This window comes from Bombus vancouverensis, unplaced genomic scaffold (assembly GCF_051014615.1).
Source record: "Bombus vancouverensis nearcticus unplaced genomic scaffold, iyBomVanc1_principal scaffold0075, whole genome shotgun sequence".
Taxonomy (NCBI): domain Eukaryota; kingdom Metazoa; phylum Arthropoda; class Insecta; order Hymenoptera; family Apidae; genus Bombus; species Bombus vancouverensis.
Window position 1 is genome coordinate 94,616 of NW_027468966.1, and position 24,024 is coordinate 118,639.

The window sequence follows — 24,024 nt, forward strand, 5'->3', positions numbered from 1 at the left end:
TTTCGTCCACGATACTACAATTATGTGCATATGCGTATAATATTGGTTAAATGTTAAATGTTAATATTGGTTAAATGCGTTAAAGTGAAATGTTATTTACCTATTCAAGATAGCAAAGTAGACATACCATATAGAGGATTTACTACTGTTAACACTCGGTATTCTCGTATTCAAAGTATTTAACCAAATAATTTGGGAATCCAGCGGACGAGCTTGTATTTAATATGATTATATTTAATATAACAACTTTACTCAATATACGCGTAGGATTTTAAATGTCATGAGGGTTGCAGCGGACTCAATTTTAATGTACCTCGATATCTTAGCTTCTTATAATATCCTAATAAAATGTCATTTATCGATTACAATTGTCCTGTCGTATTTTATAGTGTTTGCTTTATAAATGTGAACTTTATTCAAAAAGAGTTCATCGATGATTATCCATTACAGGTTGTTAATAAACCTGAATTATGCACAAAGGAATTGCCGTTAATAACTTAAGATTCTCTGCCCGTCGTACAGGGTACACATAGTAATTATTCTCGACGATCGTAACGTTTAAGTCCAATTCGAGCTTATAGTCCCATGCGAGTTAAACAACGACAATAGTTTGAATTTCTATTTGTTCGTTTGTCGTCTGTTTATACCCGGAGCACCTGCTGTAAACCAATACAAAATTTATTAGATCTATAAATAACACATATAAAACTTATTAATTTATAATTAATATAAAATAGGAGAGCACGAAACTTCCTATTTTATGGATATGTTAAATCTTTGTAAAAAATACCATATCATTAGTATCATTTTAATCGTTCTAAAGGATTTAGCCGCATAAAGCTGTGACCCTTGGAAGAATCGATGTTCACGCGTGACAAATTGAAATTGTGCGAAGGTTCCGGTACGAACATCACAAGCCGAACATCGATACCAGGGGCACAGGCACATGTTCTGGGTTCATTATATATTTATAAAAGGCTGACGATTCAGTAGATGGTCCGGGTAAATTTAAATTGTAAATGAACGCATTGCTGGTTTCAAGTAAAAGCCTGGATAAGAGCGGATATGGTATGAGAGTCTGTCGTGGAAAGGGGAACAGGCCGCTTTTATTTGTAAAGTTTGAATCTCCTCGATATTGAAGATGTTGAAGCTGCAAGTATGTATTTCATTTTAATCCATTCGAGACCGAGATTTAATTGTAAAACGATACCTAGGTGTCGGTACGATCTGAATGTTTAGTTGGAATGATTCTGTGTTTTACTCTCTCCAGGGTATTCTTTTCATACTTTGATTTTAAATCGATGACAATCTTAAATAGTATGCCTCATATTTTTAAAATATAAAATTATATACTATGTTATTCTATAATGTATTATGTACAGATATATATATATAATAATTCTATATTGAAAAAAATATGAAATTAACATGATATATACATTACTACATAAGTTATATATAAAATATGTATATTATACCCTTGCCTACTGACTGATATGAATTTCTTTCGGTCTCGAATGCGTTAAAAGAGAGCGCAAAGAAGTCGAAATTACTTATTGTAATTAGTAAAACGACCTGAGAGGCAGACAGATACAAGAAAGAAGGAATATTATATTAGCGGCATTATCATGTTTTTGCTCTCTTTAATTCTTTCATCGAGACAGACAATCTACAGGTATTAATCGACCAATTTCTCCAAGCTGATAACTTCGAATTGATGTTTATATATAAGAAGTGTTGTTAAACGATACGCAATTGCCTTTTGATCGTAAATTTTACTATCAAGGGGTCTTTTATGTATGCGTAATCATTGTGAATTATAACAATTTATGTGATCGATATTAAAGGTGTTTAAAAGCATGTATTTTTTTCTATATTATTATTCTCCTATATTATTATCCTATATTATTATAGCATTCCTATATTATTATAATATCCAATTACATGTTGATACACAAGATATACAGATTATTATTTATAACGTTTTAGTTTTCTTAATTGAGTCATTCATTTAGTACAAATGATAAGAAATTAGTAATAATTCACAAAAAAAGGATATCGTAGTAGAAATATTATAAAAAAACATTTTCTGTTTTAGTGTAGAGTTACTCCTTCTTACAGACAGTGTCGTACAAATCTGTACGTCTCTGAGAAAATGTAGGTATCCGAGCCCTTACTTCCTCAACAACTTTTAGATCTGCTAGAAAAAAGAAACATACGAAATAATAAGTAATGCTTACTAATAAATTCAACAAATACAAAGGAAGATGGCTAAATCGATAAATTAACGAGACTAAAAATTAATTACATCATGGATCTCTCGCTTTTAATTTTAAGCTGTAAATTACCGATATCGGTGACTGCCATATTCTCTTGAGTTTCCAAATCGTAAAGAATCTTTCCTCAGGGATTGGTCAACTGTGTATGTCCCCATGCGACGTAACTTGCTTAAGGAACACGAGCCGGTGATATGCAGGCAACGTATAATTGATTATCATTCGCTCTGGAACGCTGAAGTAATGACCAGTGCAGTGGTCCAGTGGTCATATTGAATGCCGCTGGATATATCAGCATTTGGCAACCTAACCCAGAGAAGCAGGAAATATGAAGCCACCGAATACCAATTAACTTCGTAGTTGCACGGTTCACATTCCATCATTTCTGAATATGCGAGGACAGTCCTCTTATTGTGCTTTTAATTCTTTTATTTGTTTCATTTTCAGCAAATATACTGGTTTTTTAAATTAAGCTTCTTTTTATACAGAGTTACAGATTATATTAATTTTATATAGAATATATTTAAGAAAGATATTTAATTTTTTGCTAGTTAAGTATTGATCGATTAAGTTACTGTACCTTTGTTCCGATAAATGCGTGCCATTTCCTCGAATCTAATATCATAGCAAATGCCAATACCTATTTTGCAGCCCTTCACATCGAACGTCGTTAGGGAGTTACCAGGACTGAGTGAATCACTCTCTCGAAAAGTAATCTTATTAGGAATGTCGATGTCGAATAGATGTACCTAATAACATAAAAATGTGGTCGCTAATTATATTGCTGCAACTTTTGTAATTTAATATCAAAGTTACCAACTCCTAAACTTTAATTATTTTTTATTTAATAACTGACAGCGTTTTTATCACTTTCTTTTATTAAAAAATCTTATCATTTAATAATGTTTAAAAAGGAGAAAAAATAAGTATAATAATATTTTAAGTATGTGAAAAATTTATACAACAACAAACACATTACAACAAAAATGGGCGTTTCCCGTATCATAACGTATTTTATAAACCGTAAATTATAGAATTGGTTATAGTATACGTATGTACATATGTATATTCCTAAATTATTCCTAGATAGAGTCACTTTCTTCACCCCGATATTTTCAAATTCAAAGCCATAAAGGAATATATTACTTACCTTTCGGTGTCTTGCTATCAAAGTTCCATCGGGACCCCAAATAGTACAGGTATTGTACAATTTATCGCCCTCTATTTCAGGCATCGTACCACCAACTACATAGATGTTGTTTTCTTTAGCTGCGTTCGATGAAGCAACGCTCGTTTCACCATCAGGAATACTCTCGCCGTATTTAGGAAAGTACTCTGCATTGCAATATTTCAATTAATGAAAAATAACTGTCTTTTGTTCCAACCATAAATTAAATTGAAATGTTTGTCAGTTTTTTATTTTCTAAATTATCAAAATAACCAAGTTTTATATTTCGACTTAATTAAATATGCAATTTCTTAGCTAATAGTATATATAATAAATTGTTTCTACAGGTTCAAAATGAAAAATGAATATTTAGAAATATTTAATTACGACAATGCTATTTGTGTTAGCATCAGTGGCTTGTTACTCAACGACTTTGCTAGTATAAGTACCCAATTATTAGTATCTTAAAAAATATATTTATACAAAAATCACGATAATCATGAAAATGGGGAAATCCTATATTCTCGAATCAATTCACAATTTATTTTGTATATTAATTAGATTCCGCGCTCATCAGTACGTACTCACTGGCGACATCGAGAAAATGTATCGGCAATTCCTCGTACGACCAGAGGATCGGAAATATCAAAGGATATTATGGCGCAGCGCGAGTGGAGAAACAGAAACATATGAGCTTAACACCGTAATACTCTTATCATAGAAATAGAAGCAGTCCTCAATTCCCGCCCGCTAACTCCTATCTCCACCGATCCAAATGATCTCCTAGCCCTCACTCCCGGACATTTCCTCATTGGCGATTCATTAATGTGCTTACGTGATCGAGATTTCAGAGACATTCCATCGAACCGACTCTCCAAATGGCAGCATATCCAACAGCTTAAACAACATTTTTGGAACCGCTGGCATAAGGAGTATTTGAACGAGCTAACCAACCGCAATAAATGGAGCAAGGGTGGACACAGCATCCAAAAGGGCACAATCGTCATCCTCAGAGAGGACAACGTTCCCTCCATGCATTGGCCTCTGGGCCGAGTTATCAAGGTTCATCCAGGCGCCGATGGTGTCATCCGGACAGCTACAGTTCAGACGGCAAAGAGCATTTTGGATCGGGGCGTCAAAAGGCTTGTCCCACTGCCAATTCAACCCGATCTCGAGAAACCCGAACAACTAGCCACCGAGACGAAATAAGATGGGAACTTCAACCACACCTCGCTAGTTTGATCGGTACCCTCTCAACGGGGGGAGAATGTTACGCCATGCGGCTTACCATAGGTCATATTCTTAACTATCGATAGCGCCACTATAATGTCGCAGACGGATCGTCGCGTCTGCCCGGCAAACAAACATTGTAGTGGCAAGCGCGTGGTTCATTAAGCAGGGCGACTTCCAGAAACGTCGACTCGTGGCCCGTATTTTACCTCGCAGTAAAAGAATGTGGCGTGATCCGAACGTAGTGGGGGTCGCCTTCCAGAAAAAACGAAAAAAATCGAAAGGCGTTCAGAACTTTTCGAGAAGTCGAACCGTCAACACATGTGGTATGTCGCGCTTTACTTATCAACCAAAACGCAGTTACATTTTTTTTGTTCCATTTATATCTTTCTAGTTAATAAGTTGTTGAAATAAACATTAATTTATTTGTGTTAATTCTGTGGAATTTCATTGAACTACCCTTATTATCATAATCGAAATAAGGGGATCGATCAGTTCGTGGCGTCGATTATTTAATCGTAACGGGAACTTACAACTCTCGTTGACGTGCTATCTCGCGATCGCGTCTCTCCGCGAACGGTCGAAACAAAATGATTCACTAAAAACTGTCCTGAATTCCTAAGAATTTATTTACCGCAAAACTGACAAAGTGTTTATTTAAAAAATGAGGTTGAAGGTAGTCCTTTTCTTTCATTTCATTCATTTTCATTTTCTTTCTTAAGTATGGCTAACACAATATCTAATCAATTAAAATTTTATATTTTCACGTGAAAAGTTTCTTTAGATAATTATTATCAACATGATGACTAACTCTTACGGATTAATACGTGTCTGTAGGGCAATCCGGTGGACTTGATCGGCTTTTTACTTCGAAAGTTGAGTAATCGGTGTCGCTTTCTTACGCATCTTTGAACTGTATAAATGTTTTAAAATTGTTTGATCCAGAATGTACCACACCGGACAATCAAGAAGGCAGGTGCCTTGACTACAGAAAATGTAAACCTCTGCAAGAAATATGGCAGATACAGTACCGTACAGCCACCGATTTTTATAGACGATCAGTGTGCAGATACCAGGGCAATGTTACGATCGTTTGCTGTCCGGACGATCCAAACAAAGAGAAGAGAGAAATTTTAATAAAAACTGTGTATAAGTATAAGGCTTGGCGACCACCATACTGTGGTTTTAGCAACGTCTCTCATACCAGGGTGGTCGATGGTAAACCAGCTGAACTTGGTACGTTTTATGTCTTTCTTTCCGATTAATAATAAGCCATTTACTGCAAAGAATGAACTTTAAAGGCATTAAACAGCACATCAATGTACATTTCAATTAGACTAAATAATAATGCTATGATTTTATCGGTAGTAACTTTACTTATTAACTTGAATTATTTCTTTCTTCTACTCCATGTTAGGAAGAGTATCTTTTTGTTTGAAATAAAAAATTGATATAGGAGTAATAATATAGATAGAGATCAAAAACTGTTAGGGCAGAAATTACACGTTTGAACTTTATAGTTCAGTATAGTTCAAATAGAAATTATATAGAATTATTTAATAATTTGTATTCCACTGGAATAAAAATTTAATTTCTGTCTTTATCAAATCTCTATTTCAGAGTATTTGTACGTATGTACTTATCGTCTGCTGTATGATCGAATATCAAATAGATAATAATCGTTGTTACTCATTATGTGAGAAAAAATTATGTATATTCACAACTATGACTATTGCATTTTAGGCGCTTGGCCATGGATCGCTGCATTAAGTTTTCGTAATCCCCGAAACCCAGACAAACCACTATGGAAGTACGGAGGTTCCCTGATAACGGCTAGGCATGTTTTGACCGCAGCACATTGTGTACATATGGATGGAATAGAAAACATACACAATCATAATATTGCCATTCTTAGATTGGCGGAGGAGGTGCCATTTTCGAGTAAGTCCTCAAATATATATATATGTATATATATATATATATATATGCTATTGAGTATTACTGAAGTATCATATCCTGAAATTTCTTACTGTACACATATATTGTGTCATAAAGCGTGTACAATTCTTTCTCATACTTTTGGTCATTCGTTTCCTGCATTTTCATTTATTTTTTTATTTTTCAGGGTACGTATATCCCATTTGTACGAAAGAGCCCCTACGAAAGAGCAACTTCGTCGGCTATAACCCCCTTGTTGCTGGATGGGGAGCGTTAAGATATAGTAAGTGATATCAATTTTATAATAAAATTAAACAGTTCCAGTCTTAAATATCTTTCTTATTTTCTTCGTAGGACGACCACGACGTAATGCATTAATGGAAGTACAAATGCCAGTGATTAAGAACGCCGAATGCAAAATAGCTTATTCCAAATTTCCTAATGCACCTGATATCACTGATGGTATAATATGCGCCGAACATGCTCAGGGTGGAGAGGATTCTTGTACGGTAATTAAGTTACAGAGTTACTACAAACTATACGGTATCTGAAGACACGTCAATTCGAATTAACATCAAATCGACGTCTTAAACATTAGAAATAATAGATAAACACAATTTAATAGTCTTGCCCACTTCTCACACCTCATTATGGTATTTAATCTAATTTCCTTCTAATCTTAGTTTTGCTCAAAATACATATAACATGTACATTATAAATTGGAGTATTTCAATACACAAATCAATAGAAGATTATTACTGTATATAAGTATAATTTCAATACAATTCGATCGATATATTTCAGTATCTTTGATTAAAAATTTAACGATCCTTTCAGGCTGACCGCGGCGGACCACTGCTGATACAACATGAATGAACCTCGTATTTAATAGGTATTGTGTCTTATGCTTATAAGTGCGGCACAGCTGGGTATCCCAGCGTTTACACTAGGGTCACATCGTACCTTGACTTCATTCTCCAAGCGATGCAATAATATGATATTACTGTTCCATAAATATCATTGTGTAAAAAACGTAAAGTTGAATTTTCTTATTGTGGAGATAAGAAACAGCTCAAATTTACATTGTTTTGTACGTTACAAATTATAGGCTTAAAATGTACGAAATGTAACTTTGAAACGACACTAATTTTTTACGCACGATAAACCTCCACGACTTAGGTATGTAAAGATGATAAACGTATATTAATTCTATTAATTTGGTAATAATAAACCAACTTTCTGAGAAGTTCTGTAAATTTCGTTTCTGTTGTATCAAGAGAATAATGGAATATTCCACTTAGATCGTATACTTCTTGTATGTACATACAAAATTTTCCGGCTAATCTAAAACACTTCATAAGATAGAGAGCTTCTGGAAATTCGGACACAGAGAGTACATAAAATACAAGATAAGTCTCGTGTCTTTCAAAATTATTTTTTATTCGCTAAAAACGTCCTGTGTACTCATGCAAGCACATGCAACCTCGAAACTTCACTTATTTTTTATCACTTTCCAATTCAATACACTGTTTCTGCATTTTTGACTATATGTAAGAGAAATTTCCATTCAGCCAAAGGTGTACTTACAGATTATAGATTCCTATACGACTCTCGGTAAAAATTTATCCGCACTCCAGATAGTTAAAACTTCTGTCGACCGTATTGATCCATCTGCACTCTTCGTATGACGTCAATATCTGTTCAGTGCTGCTGCGTAGGTTTCATTGTGTTACGTCAATTCGTTTGTGACCGTTGCGCGAGTAATGGCGCTTTGCAATGGTGATTTGCAGGAAAACAGTGCAGGATGCTGTGATTCGTTTCTTGTGGTCGGAGGTTATATTTGATGCCTATATTTATCAAAGATTTAATGCACATTATGGAGAAAGTGTTTTGTCACGAAGTGTGTTTGAATGGGCACAAAAGTTCAAAGAAGATCGCACAAGTGTTATGAAAAAACAGCTGGACGCCCGTCCACATCCACGATGACAACATTGAACGTGCTATCTATGGAATAGACGAGTGACACTGGATAATGTGGCAAATCATTTGCAAATCAGCCACGGCTCTGCTTATGCAATAGTGCACGACAGATTTGGGTTTTAAAAAGTTTGTGCGAGATGGATGCCGAAAAAGCTGATGAAAAGGTGAAGACGACGATGCATTCGTGGTTCGCAGCTCAGCCCAAAACATTTTTTAACGAGAAAATACGAAGGTCCTTCAGCAAATGGACAAAGTGTATACAGAAATTGAGTGATTATGTCAAAAAATGATGTATGTCTTTTTTGACAATTGCTTAAAATAAATTCTACACCGACAGAGCGGGTAACTTTTTACTCACCCTCGTAAGACACTTAAATTTCCAATCTATTATGATGAATAAAAGAGCTTATACTATTAAATCTAATTGTATTTTGTTGCATGAGAGTACACGTGTATGTGATGTACATTACCTTTATATCCCCTTGAACGCTTCAATATTGCGCATATATACTATATTTTGTACAGCTTCTATAAAATTTTGTATGTTTGTTTAGGCTGTTAATCTAGAGGCTGGAGTACAAAGAAGTGGCACAATGATGTGGGCTGATGACATTTATAATTATCAAGGAATCACCCCTACATTCGCTCAGGTATATATCGTTGACTATAATGTATTTAACATATATGATTGTTAGAATATTAATAATTAATTTTTAATTCTATCAGAATTTTAATGAAACTGTCCCTTGGGAAGGAAGAACTGATACCTTGATATCACGGTTTATACATCCTATATGTACGACAAATTTTAGAACATTATATAACGAAGAACCAGATCGTCGTGGCCATGTGATGTGAATAAAAGGACTTGAATTTGATGATATTTTTATAATGTTAGATAACATAACTAAGTATCTTCACAGTAAGATAGGATGACATGGTTTACATGATCTTAATGTTGTTCACTTGAGTGATGATATTATAAGGAAAAGTGTAATATCACAGGTAGGATGATTCATAATTTAGAACTACTAACTCATGTATGTATTAAAAATTAAAGAAATATATTAAATTTTATAGGATATTTATGTTTAGTAACCAGTAATTCAGAGATTGGTATTCATGGTTACTATAACGAGGCTGTAGAAACGCACCCTTTCTTCTTTGCAAATGGTCCTGTATTTATGTCTAAGCCGAAACTGGAACCTCTGAATAATTTAGATTTATTCTTGTTATTTTCTAAAATACTTATCTACAGTATACCATAAGGAATGATACCGTATCACACCTAATCAAGTGCCTTAAGAAACATCAACAGGATATCACAGTAATCCCTTATCGACTGATATGTAAGTAAAAGTTATGTGTCATTGTTATACACAGTTATGTGTTAGTGTTATACACAGTTATTTATCATTTTCTATTAATTCAGTTGTAGCCACTACAATATCTATGACACCGGTAGTAATTATAAGAACAATAATGATGTTCTATAAGAGGAAATGATGATTAGGAACAAAAACTTACAGGTAAGTCAAAGTATATGTTATTTGCCATTTGAAAAGAAAGTTACTAACTTAGAATTTTTTGATAAATAACAATTGTGCAAAATATATTGGATTTCAAATTTGTCAAAAATTGAAATTTAAGAAGCATTGTAATAATATAACATTAATATTTTGATTTTTCAGGAGATATCATGCGGTGGATGGATAATATGTAAAAAATATTAAGCAGTATATGAATTTTCATATTGCGTAGAGATAACAAAATGAATTTTAAAAAATGTCGACATGGTAATAAGAAATAGCATCATGACAAAGAATATATAAACACAGTTTCATTTTTTATAAATAAAAATTTGTTGTTCCAGATTTTGAAATATAGTGAAACGTTTAATTAGTATCTTAATATCTTTAAATAATTATTATTTTAGAATCAATTGTAATTGTATCATACGTACTTTTGAATTCGTGCAAGAACATATGTAATTTTGAAGTAGTTATTATTAGGAAATTGTTAGACGCGAACAGTATGCGAAAAGTTAGTATGCAGTGTAATAATTATCAATCAAAACACAAGAATTAAATTCTTGAGGAAAAAATTTCCGGAATTTCTTATTTAGATGATTATAAAGAAATCCATAATAAAAAGGAGCTGCTTTCTAATACTTCTCTTCCTTGTAATGCCTACGTTAATAATAACGAGGTTCGACTTTTTGTTTTTAGAGGGATACTGGAAAATTTGAAAGTACAGTACCATTGGGAAGAAAATCACGATATTGAAAACGATATTTGCAAGTAAATTTCCAAAAAATCTGTTTTCAAATTTTCGCTTTCTATTTCACATTAAAAGAAAGGGCTGCCTTCTTTCTCTGCAAGACAAAACAAACATTCTGAATCTCGTATCAATGAATGATGTCAATAAGTTATTTTTCTTTTCAGATTGAACAATATTCCAGATTTATTCATAATTTCATACTACGCGAAGAATAGACTTTCATGGGTATATAAAGGAAATATTAAGTATAGGAAAACTCTTTTTCGTTGTAGGTGACATATGCTTCACGGTTGAACACATGTATTTTTGAACACATATAAATGAAAAAGTACTCTTATGGAGAAAAAGAATTGATACCTTCGATTGACATTAGATAATGTATATAAACTTATGAACAATCACTATCGATTTGTATTTTAGGTGCACACGCAGATTTGTTGGAGTTCTTATAAAATGTACATCCTGTACGAACGTTTTATTCTTCCAAATTTTACGATACTATGTCTCATATAATAACTATATGGATTAAACGTAATATAAATGATCCGAAAATAGACTCGAACGACATTAATTGTCTTTCTATTTATATCAATATCGAAAATACAAGTAAAGCTGGAACAATAGTATGCAAGAATGGACTATTTATTATTTTAAACCAAATCATAGCATATTCAGAATGCACAGTATTATCATGAAATGTAAATGAATCAGTTGTAAACGAACGATTTTACTGTAAAATCGTTGCCTCCTTTTTTTCATCTGAAATATAGCAGCAATGAGTACATTCTTTTAATATATAATAAAACGAGATATCTTTATAAAGTTACATATGTCATCACTGGTAACTGTTATCTCGTATGACACCAAATATACCGTTAGTATGGAATGATATTTTTATGAAGATATACTTTAATGATAGATTTTATGAATGAAACGTTATATAAGAAAAATTATCTCTTGTTATTCTATGATGTGTAGTAGCTAATGAAGATTAATTTTACAAAGTATTGGAGCAAAAGAGAATTAAAAAATTAAAAAGATCTAAATAAGATTGTTCGTGTGGCTTAATTATCTCAATTCTGGTACACCACTTGTTACATTCTAACTAATTAGCGCTAAACAATAACTTGCAAATATTAAAGATATTAACACCTTAATATTAACACCTAAAGGTTTTCAGGAAATTTTATAATATTTGATTATTGTATATCTAGTCATTGATTGATAAAATTTCTTGTATAAGCATAGATCGAGGTTGACGTCATACGCAGATTGCATATCATTGACAGGTATCGTTTTAATTTATTTTATGGCTAGAATCATTTGAATATTATACGAATAATTATTTCCATTCGAACGATTAATAAATCACGTACCTATAAAAGATATATTATGAAAAAGACGTGACGAAACAAAAAAATATTGGAAATTCCGTTGTCATTAGATCAATTATTTTTGCAATGATTTTTATTTCCATGTAATTACATATGAAATGGGTAATTCATTAACATCTCCTCGAATCGAATATAATTCGTTACACTTCACAACGATTCAAATAATGGACGGGAAATATATAATAACTTTCCTGTCCTTGCGTTAAAATAGTACTGTACAAATCAGATGATACAGGAAATACCCAAAAAACCCAATTACATCCACATTGCATGACAGCACACTTGCAATGGATTTTTGTGATTTCAATGTCACAGACAATGACACAACTAATCAGAACACGTTCGAGGCTATAGACATTGAAATTACCGCGTGTTTAATACGTTTAAAGCATAAATCTAAATTTCACGCGATTATTTCTTTGTACATTGTGAAACTCTTAAATTATCTTAATCGAATAAATAATCCTAATGTAATAAAACATCTTGAAATAGACCTAGATATCTGAAACAGAAACTCGAAGGATAAGAAATCCTAAAAGGTACTAATCCTAAAATAACAAACTCCTAAATAATAAACAAGTGATAAAACCTGTTATAAATAATAAACCTTACCTGGAATAATCAAACCCTAACTAATCGAAAATAAAATAAGGCAAGCAATTCTTAATCTTTCAAGTAATTTTTCCGAAAACACAGAAAGATAGAGAAATTAAAAAGACGCAGCACAAATTGCAGCACAATGAAAGTTTCAGAGCGATGAATACGATCGTATTAAACTAAATAATTTTCAAAAGTGAAATTACACTGAAACGTATATCGATGATATTTGTCATTTCTACGATCTGTTTCGCTTGATCGTGCTTCTTTTCTGATGTAAATTCAATTTATAATACGAACTAAGTTTCCTTTATTATTATTAGTCCTGCGTCTTTTTAATTCGTCACTTCTTTTATTTCAGAACAATGACGGGCTCCAAGATGCTGTTCGGATGTTTGGCGTTAATTGCTTTTCTGCATCCATTAGTTCACGTTTGTACTTCGAGTAGTACAGCTCAAGGTTTGTACTTCGAGTTGTCTTTTTCCATGCACTTCAAATTCCAATACGATCTGGTCACGTGGCCTTCGTACAATTTCGAAATTTTACCTGTTTGGTAATCGTCAATGAAAAAAGAAGTTATGCGTGACCTCAACACATTGAAACAATTTTTATGATTTTTTATTTGCCGGTTGGTCAGCAAGTTAATGGAAACATTTCACTTAACTATTCGCGTTAATTTCTTCGGTTTAACTTTTGGGAAATGCTTCGTTAGCTTCGGGAATATTCCAACGATTCGTTTTACGTACAAAATAAGCATGATAAATATTACATCGCGATAATGTAATATCGTAATATATTAAAGGTGTAATTTTGTCCGATTAATTATAATTTATTAATAATGGATTGAAAATACAGATATTAGTTAGACAGAGAAACGATGTTTGATTAACAGGAAAACTAAATGCAACGCTCGTATTTACAACAAATAACTTGACAACTATTTGGTAACTCTCTCTCTCTCTCTCTCTCTCTCTCACTAGCAACTCTAACACTCGACAACACTCGCAACTCAATTCTAACGACTCTATGCTTCGACGTCTCGATCAACTCTGATTCTCGCAACACGCACACTTTTCGATTCGCCTTGGATAGCGAAACCGTCCTTCTTCTAACGCGTTTTTAAAACGCGATGGCGCTATCACTTTCTAAAAGCGTCGTCTTTACATTTCCGATGGCCACGGGCACATCCGACTGCCAGATATACAATGTATTATAAGAGTATCATTACCATACTTTTCATGAAAAGAGCAATTTTTCTTGATAACTATACTCTGTAACATAGATTGGAGTCGCTGATTTGATCCCTCTGATATCGTTGTCTTATGAGAGTCTCGCCTGGTCTTGATTGGTTCTGTTGACTCTTATCGTTGTGAAAAATCGATTCGTTGTGTACCTTTTTTGTATAGAGAATTATTTTGTGGTAGAGTATAATGTTGTAATATTTGTGGTCTTTACTTTACTAATTTTGTCACTGAGCCGCTCTTTGGTTCGTTGAGCGATTCATATTCCGCATATATTCCGTACTTGCTTCGCTTGGTACTTTTATAATTTTCGCAGTTACAATAAAAAATTTAATTCTTAACAGATTAAAGATTTAACCTCTTGCTTTATAGTGTACAATAATTTTTTTTTTTTCGTATAGGTTATGTGATCCATAGTTTGAGTAAGTAGTACATACATATATATATATATATATATATATATATATATATATATATATATATATATATATATATATTACGTGACAAGCTTTCATTTCAATCTATATTTAAGATTAATATTTTATCAGTTTCTGTTCGTAACAACATCGAAGTAGTCAATAAGTTTGAAGAGTATAATTAAGGAAGTTATGAAGCAAGAGGTTAAGAACAAATTCTGAAAGAGGTTATGTACAACTCAGTAGTACTGCTTTACATTACTTTGCGAATTACTTTTCAAGCATAAAAATAGTTTAACAGCCACTTATAGTTACTTCCTTACCATTACATTCATTAAATTCGTTTGATTTTGTAAACAAAATAACCACGCTGACCAGTCTCTCATTTAAAATAGAATTATTTTGTCATATATCCAACAGTTTACTTTCTCTTCGTAAATATTATTAATAATTTTATCAATTTCGTATACTTCCATCCTTCGTATAAGTGACAATGAATCAGAAGAGTTTCATAGCAATATTGAACAACATACAATCAACTACAACACCATTAGATACATCCACCATACAGTCAACTACAACACCATTAGATAACAGCAATACAATAGATTATAATTTTCTACGTGTCATTGATTCATCGTCATCATTTTCCATTTTTTTAGCATATGTAAAAACGTATCTGACGTAATCTTACCTCGCTCTTTGAGTACAAAAATCCATTCAAATGAAACAAAGGGAAAAGAAATAAGAAAACAAACACTCACATACGAATCTTCATTACATAACTGTATGTACTCCTCGAGGTATAATTACTCAGACACGTTACAGCGTACCTTCTTCGTTCCCTGATGGCTGATGTTGATCGTTGACGTTTATAATGAAAGAATTTCGTCAACGGCGCCATCTGGATCCCTGTTGAAAAATTAAAATAGCCGCAACAGCACCATTAAGCTCATCACCCAGAGTAGCTTTTGTTGCTGAGTCGTGGAGGAATTATTACCATCAACGACATAAACTTTACCAGTTCCGGTAATGTTCTTTAGATGGTCCAGGCATTCGAACTCGCAACATCGCTCTCCAAGACGGAATTTCTTGCATGTCTGTAGTAAAAAGAAATCGATCAATTGTACAGATCAATCGTCACTCGACTGCTCGAGAATTCAGATCATCCACAGAATAGAATAGAGACGTGGAAAAATATAGTGCGATCATCGCAGTGGGAGGAAATATATATATATATATGTACTACTTACTCAAACTATGGATCACATAACCTATACGAAAAAAAAAAAAATTATTGTACACTATAAAGCAAGAGGTTAAATCTTTAATCTGTTAAGAATTAAATTTTTTATTGTAACTGCGAAAATTATAAAAGTACCAAGCGAAGCAAGTACGGAATATATGCGGAATATGAATCGCTCAACGAACCAAAGAGCGGCTCAGTGACAAAATTAGTAAAGTAAAGACCACAAATATTACAACATTATATTCTACTACAAAATAATTCTCTATACAAAAAAGGTACACAACGAATCGATTTTTCACAACGATAAGAGTCAACAGAACCAATCAAGACCAGGCGAGACTCTCATAAGACAACGATATCAGAGGGATCAAATCAGCGACTTCAATCTATGTTACAGACTATAGTTATCAAGAAAAATTGCTCTTTTCATGAAAAGTATGGTAATGATACTCTTATAATACATTGTATATCTGGCAGTCGGATGTGCCCGTGGCCATCGGAAATGTAAAGACGACGCTTTTAGAAAGTGATAGCGCCATCGCGTTTTAAAAACGCGTTAGAAGAAGGACGGTTTCGCTATCCAAGGCGAATCGAAAAGTGTGCGTGTTGCGAGAATCAGAGTTGATCGAGACGTCGAAGCATAGAGTCGTTAGAATTGAGTTGCGAGTGTTGTCGAGTGTTAGAGTTGCTAGTGAGAGAGAGAGAGAGAGAGAGAGAGAGAGAGAGTTACCAAATAGTTGTCAAGTTATTTGTTGTAAATACGAGCGTTGCATTTAGTTTTCCTGTTAATCAAACATCGTTTCTCTGTCTAACTAATATCTGTATTTTCAATCCATTATTAATATATTCCGATATTACAAGTGGGGGCTCGTCCGGGATTGAATAAGACAGAGAAACGATACGATTTAACGGAGCTATTTGTGCGGGAGTAGAAAAGAATAGAATAAAATGGCAAACGTTGAAGACGAACGATTGTCGGGTGAAGAGGATTTGACGCTGGAGGAGCTGAGGAGTAAGCTCGCGCGAATGAAACTCCCTATATCTGGTGCGAGGTCAGTGCTGATTGCAAGGCTGAATCGGGCATGTAGGGCTGGACAATCGTATCCTAAGGGATCGACGGGCGGTGAAGAGCTAATCGGTCAACGAGATTTAGGAAACGTACAGAGAGCTGAGCGTGATTGTAACGAAGATGAAGATGTTGAGAAAATGAATACGAAGGAGTTGAAGAAGCGCCTCGCTTGTTTGGGTTTAAAAACGACGGGAAGAAAAGTAGAATTACGCGCACGGCTACAAGCGGCCATGGATGGTAACGACATATCGTCGGAAGAAGAAAGCGACGACGAAAGTGAGGATGAAGATGACAAGAAAAACGCAAGAGGATACAAGAGAGATACGCGAAGGGTGTATCAGGACCGTGATGAATATTGTCGAAGGGCATGCGTTGGTTCGACACTGAGTTTTAGAGACGTCGAAGATGCATTAGAGTCGTTTAGTGGCGACAAAGGTGAAAATGTCGAACGATGGTTCGAGTCGTTCGAGGAAGTCGCTGATACGTGCATGTGGTCGGATGGGCAGAAGGCAGTCTACGCGAGGAAGCTGCTGAAGGGATCAGCGAAAATATTTGCGAGCTTCGAGTGTCATGCCAGGACTTGGCATGAGTCGAAGAGGGGGCTAGTGAAAGAATTTTCGAGGAAAGTCAACAGTAGGCAAGTACATCAGAAACTTGAAGAAACAAAAAAGGAGAGTGATGAAGCATGTTTGGCTTACATGTACCGCATGCTCGAAATAGCCAACCATGTGGACATAGAGGAGGAAGCAAAGGTGGAATACATAGCGGATGGAATAATAGACGACGAGAACAATAAGGCTATATTGTACGGCGCTACGTCAATCAAAGAGTTGAGGAAGAGGTTAGTGATGTACGAAGAGCAGAAGAGTCGCAGAGTAAAGTCGATTGTGAAGCCGGCTAAAACCCAGAAGAACGGGAAGCCCAGTCAATCTGTAGATGCAATGAAGAAAAGAAGATGCTTCATTTGCGGTAGTGAGGATCATCTAAGTGTTAAGTGTCCGGAGAGGGGAGAAGGTGTTAGGTGTTCCGAGTGCAGCGGATTTGGACATATTGCAGCGAGGTGTACGGCACGACCGAAAGAGACTTGCGTAGTGTCAAGATCCGAAAAGGGGAAGTATGTGAAGGAAGTAATCGCAGGAATTAAGCTTCTATTCTCTGAAATTACTCTCAAATCTCAGAGTCAACCCTTCAAATTCTCCACACTGGATCTTCGATTCTTAATATTTGTAATATCGTAGAATAGCTTTGATTGGAGATCGGCTGAAATTAGAAAACACCGTGTACGTCGTCTTTCGTGGTTTGTTTACATCCAAGAGCGCCTAGTAACAGTGACGCGAGAAAAGATAAGCAGCGTCAAAACAGAAGTACGGTTCCACATTTCAAGGAGTGGCAATCGAGAGGCCAGAGTATGTGAGCCGAAAAGTGTGCGTGTGTGTGTGTGAGAGAGGACGAGAGCAAGAGCGAGCACGACCGAGCAGGAGTGTATTGGCGAAGATCAGAGCTAATTGAGTCGTCGAAGAGTAGAGTCGTTAGAGGTTTCGAGTCGTCGAAGAGTAGAGTCGTGAGAATTGATAGAGTTGTTAGAGAGAGAGAGAGTGTGTGTGTGTTAGATTCGTTGTGACGAGAGTGATCAAATAACTGTAAAGTTATTTGATATAGATACGAGTATTGCATTTAGTTTCCGTTAAATAAATATCGTTCTCTGTCCAATTTATATTTGTATATTCAATTTAATATTAATAAATTGTAAGTAATCGGAAAAAAATTTCTATCCTTATTTTCCGATATTACATATTTGAAGCATAAATTAAAAATCGACACATTGACTACTTCAAAGAAATTAGCCCGAACGAGACATAACTCGTTCATCGTGGTTTTCGCGCGAAGTATATATGCGGTTTCTCAATCGTTGTGAGATTCCAACGACGTTAATTCTGTCGAAACAGCGACGCGCGACGACGATCGCACATTCTGTTGCTAGCGAGTGCTTGCAAATCGCGACGATATCGAGCGTAAAGACTAAGCGCAAAAATGGAGGACACTCGGCGGGGAATTGGAAATGCTCGATGACGAAAGGTATTTCAAGGTGTAATTACATCCACATCCAATTGGATCGTACCTTCGTTCGGTTGCTAGGTCAACAACCTTCGATGTTATTCAAATAATGCAACGGCTGGAGCAGCCGGTAGCGAGTCGTAAAAGTTTCAATAAAACACGTTCCTGCTAGTGAACGTATGTTAAGACTTACACCGAGTTTTATTTCGCTACGCCGTTTACTAGTTCGAAACGATCGATTGCATAATAGTAGCTGTTTCTTTCATCTCGGAAACACGATCGTAAACGGTGACAACGATCCAGCTTATTCCTGATCGTGTTAATTTCCACGCAAACTTTGTAAACATTATACGTCGCGACGCTCTCGTTAACGCGTCATTTCCTCCAACTCGAAAGTCTTGCAACTTTGGTGATCCGTTTTCTGTGTAAAATTGGTTACGAGCATCAGGGGACTTATCGTCGTAATCGGTAAATTGTTTATTAAGGATCTACAGCTTTTAAGGATTTCTCTCTAGAGATTTAGAGATTAGAAGTTTCATTAACGCGTTATCGTGTCTCTAACTCGATCTTTTTTCGTGTAAATTGGTCACGAGACTTACGAGCTTCGTTGTAAATAGAAGATTAGTAATATTTCGTAGTTTCGTGATAGTATATAGACATTTTAGTGCTTAAACGCGCAATTTTTAGTTCGCTTTTCGCTCGCATCGGCGCTATGAAACGGATCAATATCTCAACACTTTCCTTTAGTTCTACGAATCATCTTTCGACCGGCTTTTCTTGGCCTACCGTTTCCTAACGCTGTCCTAATACTATCGTCTTGCTGAGATCCTTTTTCCGATTGTATCTTCTGCTTATTTTATTATAAATCCGAACTTTCATTCACGTCGTATGTTTTACAGCGTAAAATCCGCTAGAGCGTTCCAATAAATGTAACCAGTAGGTGCTCTAATACTCAAACGCACCTGTGCGTATCTCTGCATATTTGCTGAAAAAAAAGATGAATCTTACGTTACATTTTCAATATGCGTAATAAGCCGAAAATTTCTCTGATGCTAATCCTTCGTAACAAAAGGATGGCATCACTATATGCATAAAAATAGCATTTGGCAATCGTTAGAAACACAATACATGGATATATATGTAGTTGCCAAATTAACCTTCGCGGTGTTCAAAGTGAACGGCTAGAAACGATTGCTTTTTGCTATACGCGCATGGTTCGATTGCACCATAATTCGTTATTAAGACGTTTCGAGAGAGGCAAAGGATGTGGTGTCGCAACGTGTTGCGCTCGCACAATGCTCCTTGGATAAAATTCCCGGAGCGCGTATTATCGCGTACGCCGCGCGAACGCGTTGAACCTTCGCGCGAACAATGAGAGCGTGAAGGCGAAAAAATAGCGTCGAGCACGTAACATTCGGCCTGATATCCTTGATTGGCCGCGAATCGTCAACATGCACGGGACAGTTTTACGTAAAGACATTCGATCCGTACAATTATGTTAAGACGTCGACCATAGAACGTACTACGTTGATGCAATTAAAATTTCAATGAAACAGGAGAACGCGCGAATAACTAGTCACCCCGTTGTTGACCATAACGTACAAATACTTTTGTTTAAGAGCTGCTCGTTAGTGTTTACCGCGTGCAGCGATTAAGTGACGAACAAATTACGTTCAAAGGGTATAGAGCTCGTTCTCGATTAAAATTTTCCTAACTTTCTAATGGTATTAGAAATTATAACTTGAACGTATGTACGCGACTGGCGTATAAATATCAGGACAGCCGCGGATATTTAGTATAAATCGAATATGTGTTCCATTGTCCTTAATTTCTTTTATTATCGATTATTATTATTATAATTTTTATATTAATATTAATATTATTTAATATTTTAATATTAATATTATTTAATATTTTAATATTAATATTATTTAATTTATTCTATTATTGATTCGTTCCATTCCGTTTACGTCATAATACGTAGCCTGCGGATTTTTACGCATATTTTTCAGAATATAAAGGAAGCGAAAGAAAAAACTAGAAGCTGGATAAAAAATTGTTTTACCTCGATTAAACGTTACAAAGCGTGCTACTTTCCGATGTTTTATATATTTCCACGTGTCACACGTGTACTTTGCAATTTTGCCCTTTCAGATTTCACAGAAATGCATAAAACTTCCGTGACCTAATTTTTTGGCACGTGCACGTGCTTCAAAATAAATTCGATGATATTAAATACCAGATTATAGGAACCAGAAATGAAGAGTTCTACAACGATGGAATGGGTAAATGATTGTCGATCAGACGAAAGACAATAGCAAACAACGATATAGCGATGATTAATTAATGGAAGATTTTTTCCTTTCAGCAAACAAAAATAGAACTTAACGAACTCGGTAATTGATAAATGATTACGTATAAGATAAGTGCATTTTCCAACTGTGAGTCATAGTTAACGTTTAGTTTAGCCTAGGTAGGATCTTAGCTTTGGAGTAAGTAAGTATAATAGTAGCAAAAAATCGATAGAATTGTTAAAAGGCTGTGACTAATCCTGGTCGACTGGTCAGTTATCATCTGAATCTCTTGTTATTTTGCGAACACGCAGATTTGTTCGACATAAATTGCAAGACTTTTTGCTCCAGTGGATTTCCATGAACTTTGCGTCGCTCGTCAGGAGGAGAATTATTCATCGAGGGGTAGGAAGCATCCAGAAGAAGGACGCGAGAACGCGCAGGGTCTTAAGCTTCTCCTTCTTTTTTCCTCAAAGGGAAAGAAAAAAGGACAGAGGCGCGCTTCATTAGGAATTTCGAAACTTTGATCGAAAATTCGTTTAATCGAGGCGTTGAAATTGCTATAAGATTTCTGTGATGCTGATCGTGATCAGAAGTAAATCATTCGACTGTAGTTTTCTGTTGCAGCTGGGATGGGTTTGTCAGTATGATGCATTGCCAACCATAGCTCAAAGTATCTTCTTCATCGGCGCTATCTTCGGAGGATTAATTTTTGGATGGGTTGCTGATCAATGTGGAAGAATACCAGCTTTGCTCGGAGCTAATTTAATGGGATTTCTCGCTGGGGTGGCTACTGCGTTCACGGGTAGCTTCTGGCAGTTCACTTTGTGTCGTTTTTTCGTTGGATTCGCCTTTGATAATTGCTTCACTATGATGTACATATTAGGTAACCGTTTTTCAATAATTTCTTTTTTGCCCTGAAATTGAGTTTGAAAGCCACACAGTGGCTACAAAAAGTACTTGTACGTATGTATCCTTATTTCCCAATGAAGCGTCTCTCTTCCTTTTTTTTAAATCAGTTTTTACGTTTCATTTTGATAGCATTAATTATTTATAAGCATGTATGAAAGTATTACAAATGATACGAAAGCTAATATTTTAATCAGTTTTATCTTAAGACTTAGTCTTAATTAATTGGTATATATATAAATGCTGTTCTAAATACGATGGTGTACAGTTACTTTTTGTAATTACTGTAAGCAGGAAGATCTCTAAGTTTAAATAACAAAGTAATCTCTACAACATACTGTAAAACTGTTGTTATGCTTGATTTACGACTGACGTTTCTACAAGTATATGAATTTTGCAACAGAACTCACGTTGCCATGCAACAATTTAAATGAAATTGAAAACCATTCAAAGTTACGAAGAAAGATGCTTAAATACATATGAATATACATGAGGTCATACATATTTATTTTTTAACTGCGGCGTTTATATCAAAGAGAGGGAGAGAGACAGAGAAAAATTAATTTTCCTGTTTTATAAGAATTTCATGCAAGATAAAAATATGAAACTTTAAGATATTTAGATTTATATATACCATTGAATATTTATAATATTTAAAGGTAGTTAGTTCGCAATCATTTTCTATACTAATATTTTCCCTCTATACTCGCGATCAATTATAATTTTGTTTTCTCTTTTAACGAGACAATATTCTGATTACAAAGGATTAGTTGTTCAAAATTGCTTTTCATTTCTGGACAACTATAGCATACCAGGGTTTTCATAAATTTTCACTTCCCAACGGAAAGCGAAGGTAACGAATGAATGGTTCTACAACGAACGCTTCCACAACTATAAATCTATGTATATATATACATACATACATGTATATGGTTTTAATTAAAATGAACATCTTCTTCTAGCAAACTTATTTAAAATTCGTAAAAATATCACATAATAATATAAAACAATCAAGTAACATTCTAAATATTCCATTGAAAATTCTAATAAATTGTTTAATATAAGATCGATATAATTCATGCTGAATTCATTGTCTGATATCCATAATACAGGCAATTTATAATACAAAATTTTATTATAACTCTACATGAAAAAATTTCAATTATAATACTGTAGAAATATATTTTCCAGTTATTGTTCTAATATCAATATACTGAAGAGAAAATCTAGACTAGTCTCTGTCTTGAAAGATATTTTATACCCTGAAAGTACAGCGTTAAGACCCTGATTGAAACTTTTGAAGAGACTCTGTTGAAACGTAAGAACGCTGATTGAAAGTTCATCAGACGAGTCATTGAAACGAGTTTTCTTGATCGAATAGCAAGTTTGTCCTGCAGACAGCATTCCAATTGTGAAAATCGAGACCAAAGAAACTCAGGTGACGTGCATTAACCCTGAATCGATGACTCAAGCCGAGGTTGGAAAAATTTACAATTTGTTCGACAAAATAAGGCCAAGTTGACGAGATTCGTGAGCAAGTGGCTGGTTCGTTAATGATTTGGCGTTCGAATTTTCTTATTTCTATTCTAATTATCAAGGTCGATTAAACGATTGATCACGAATATTCGACGGAAATATTGAGAAAGAAGGCTCGATCTGTACGAGTGTAAATCGTATTTTAATCAATGACTTGAGAAAGTGAGGTATTGATTGAAACTAAGATAAGTGATACTAATTCGTTTCGAGCGCGTAACAAATTACATCATCGGATTCATTGATTTGCAAATAATTCTATATTCAGTTCCGTATTTATAATCGAGCGTAGCGAAGATAAAATGAAAGGGACGTGATTATCCGAGGGTCTCACAACTAGAGGAAAATCGATGGGAACGAGGAAATCCTTAATTGTAGAAACTGCGTAGAAAATACCG

At 34.6% G+C, this 24,024-nt stretch overlaps 2 protein-coding genes and 1 long non-coding RNA gene across 6 annotated transcripts; 2 read left to right on the plus strand and 1 right to left on the minus strand.

Moving 5' to 3' along the window:
• Positions 1–188: 188 nt before the first annotated feature.
• On the minus strand, positions 189–8,354 carry LOC117164017 (omega-amidase NIT2-A-like). 2 transcript variants are annotated; one of them, XM_076627575.1, is made up of 5 exons: positions 8,200–8,354; positions 3,427–3,611; positions 2,857–3,025; positions 2,349–2,582; positions 189–659 (listed from the first exon to the last, which is right to left on the minus strand). In XM_076627575.1, exons 2-4 carry the CDS (start codon positions 3,508–3,510, stop codon positions 2,449–2,451), a joined length of 387 nt encoding a protein of 128 aa, XP_076483690.1. In that variant the 5' UTR covers positions 3,511–3,611; positions 8,200–8,354; the 3' UTR covers positions 189–659; positions 2,349–2,448. The 2 variants fall into 2 exon arrangements, with proteins under 2 accessions (XP_076483690.1, XP_076483689.1); XM_076627574.1 differs by lacking the exon at positions 189–659 and adding an exon at positions 1,842–2,197 and having other exon boundaries at positions 8,200–8,353.
• Positions 6,361–7,531, plus strand: LOC143305018 (venom serine protease Bi-VSP-like). The gene is made up of 2 exons (XM_076627576.1): positions 6,361–7,121; positions 7,450–7,531. Exons 1-2 carry the CDS (start codon positions 6,990–6,992, stop codon positions 7,486–7,488), a joined length of 171 nt encoding a protein of 56 aa, XP_076483691.1. The 5' UTR covers positions 6,361–6,989; the 3' UTR covers positions 7,489–7,531.
• Positions 8,355–8,432: 78 nt separating the features above from the next.
• Positions 8,433–10,762, plus strand: LOC143305017 (uncharacterized). Of its 3 annotated transcripts, XR_013061690.1 has the most exons (7): positions 8,433–8,934; positions 9,147–9,242; positions 9,319–9,597; positions 9,673–9,941; positions 10,025–10,121; positions 10,284–10,388; positions 10,466–10,762. It is a non-coding gene; the product is annotated as an uncharacterized LOC143305017 (long non-coding RNA). The 3 variants fall into 3 exon arrangements; XR_013061689.1 differs by having other exon boundaries at positions 8,433–8,954; positions 10,284–10,762; XR_013061688.1 differs by having other exon boundaries at positions 10,284–10,762.
• The last annotated feature ends 13,262 nt before the right edge of the window (positions 10,763–24,024 follow it).

What these genes read in the sequence shown, in the direction of transcription:
- LOC117164017 (XM_076627575.1), bottom strand. Translation starts at nt 3,510, where the DNA reads ATGCCTGAAATAGAGGGCGATAAATTGTACAATACCTGTACTATTTGG. An exon ending in TGATAGCAAGACACCGAAAG is followed by an intron (nt 3,026 to 3,426) that starts GTAAGTAATATA and finishes TTATGTTATTAG; the next exon opens with GTACATCTATTCGACATCGA. An exon ending in ACGCATTTATCGGAACAAAG is followed by an intron (nt 2,583 to 2,856) that starts GTACAGTAACTT and finishes TCTCTGGGTTAG; the next exon opens with GTTGCCAAATGCTGATATAT.
- LOC143305018 (XM_076627576.1), top strand. Translation starts at nt 6,990, where the DNA reads ATGGAAGTACAAATGCCAGTGATTAAGAACGCCGAATGCAAAATAGCT. An exon ending in GTGGAGAGGATTCTTGTACG is followed by an intron (nt 7,122 to 7,449) that starts GTAATTAAGTTA and finishes CGATCCTTTCAG; the next exon opens with GCTGACCGCGGCGGACCACT.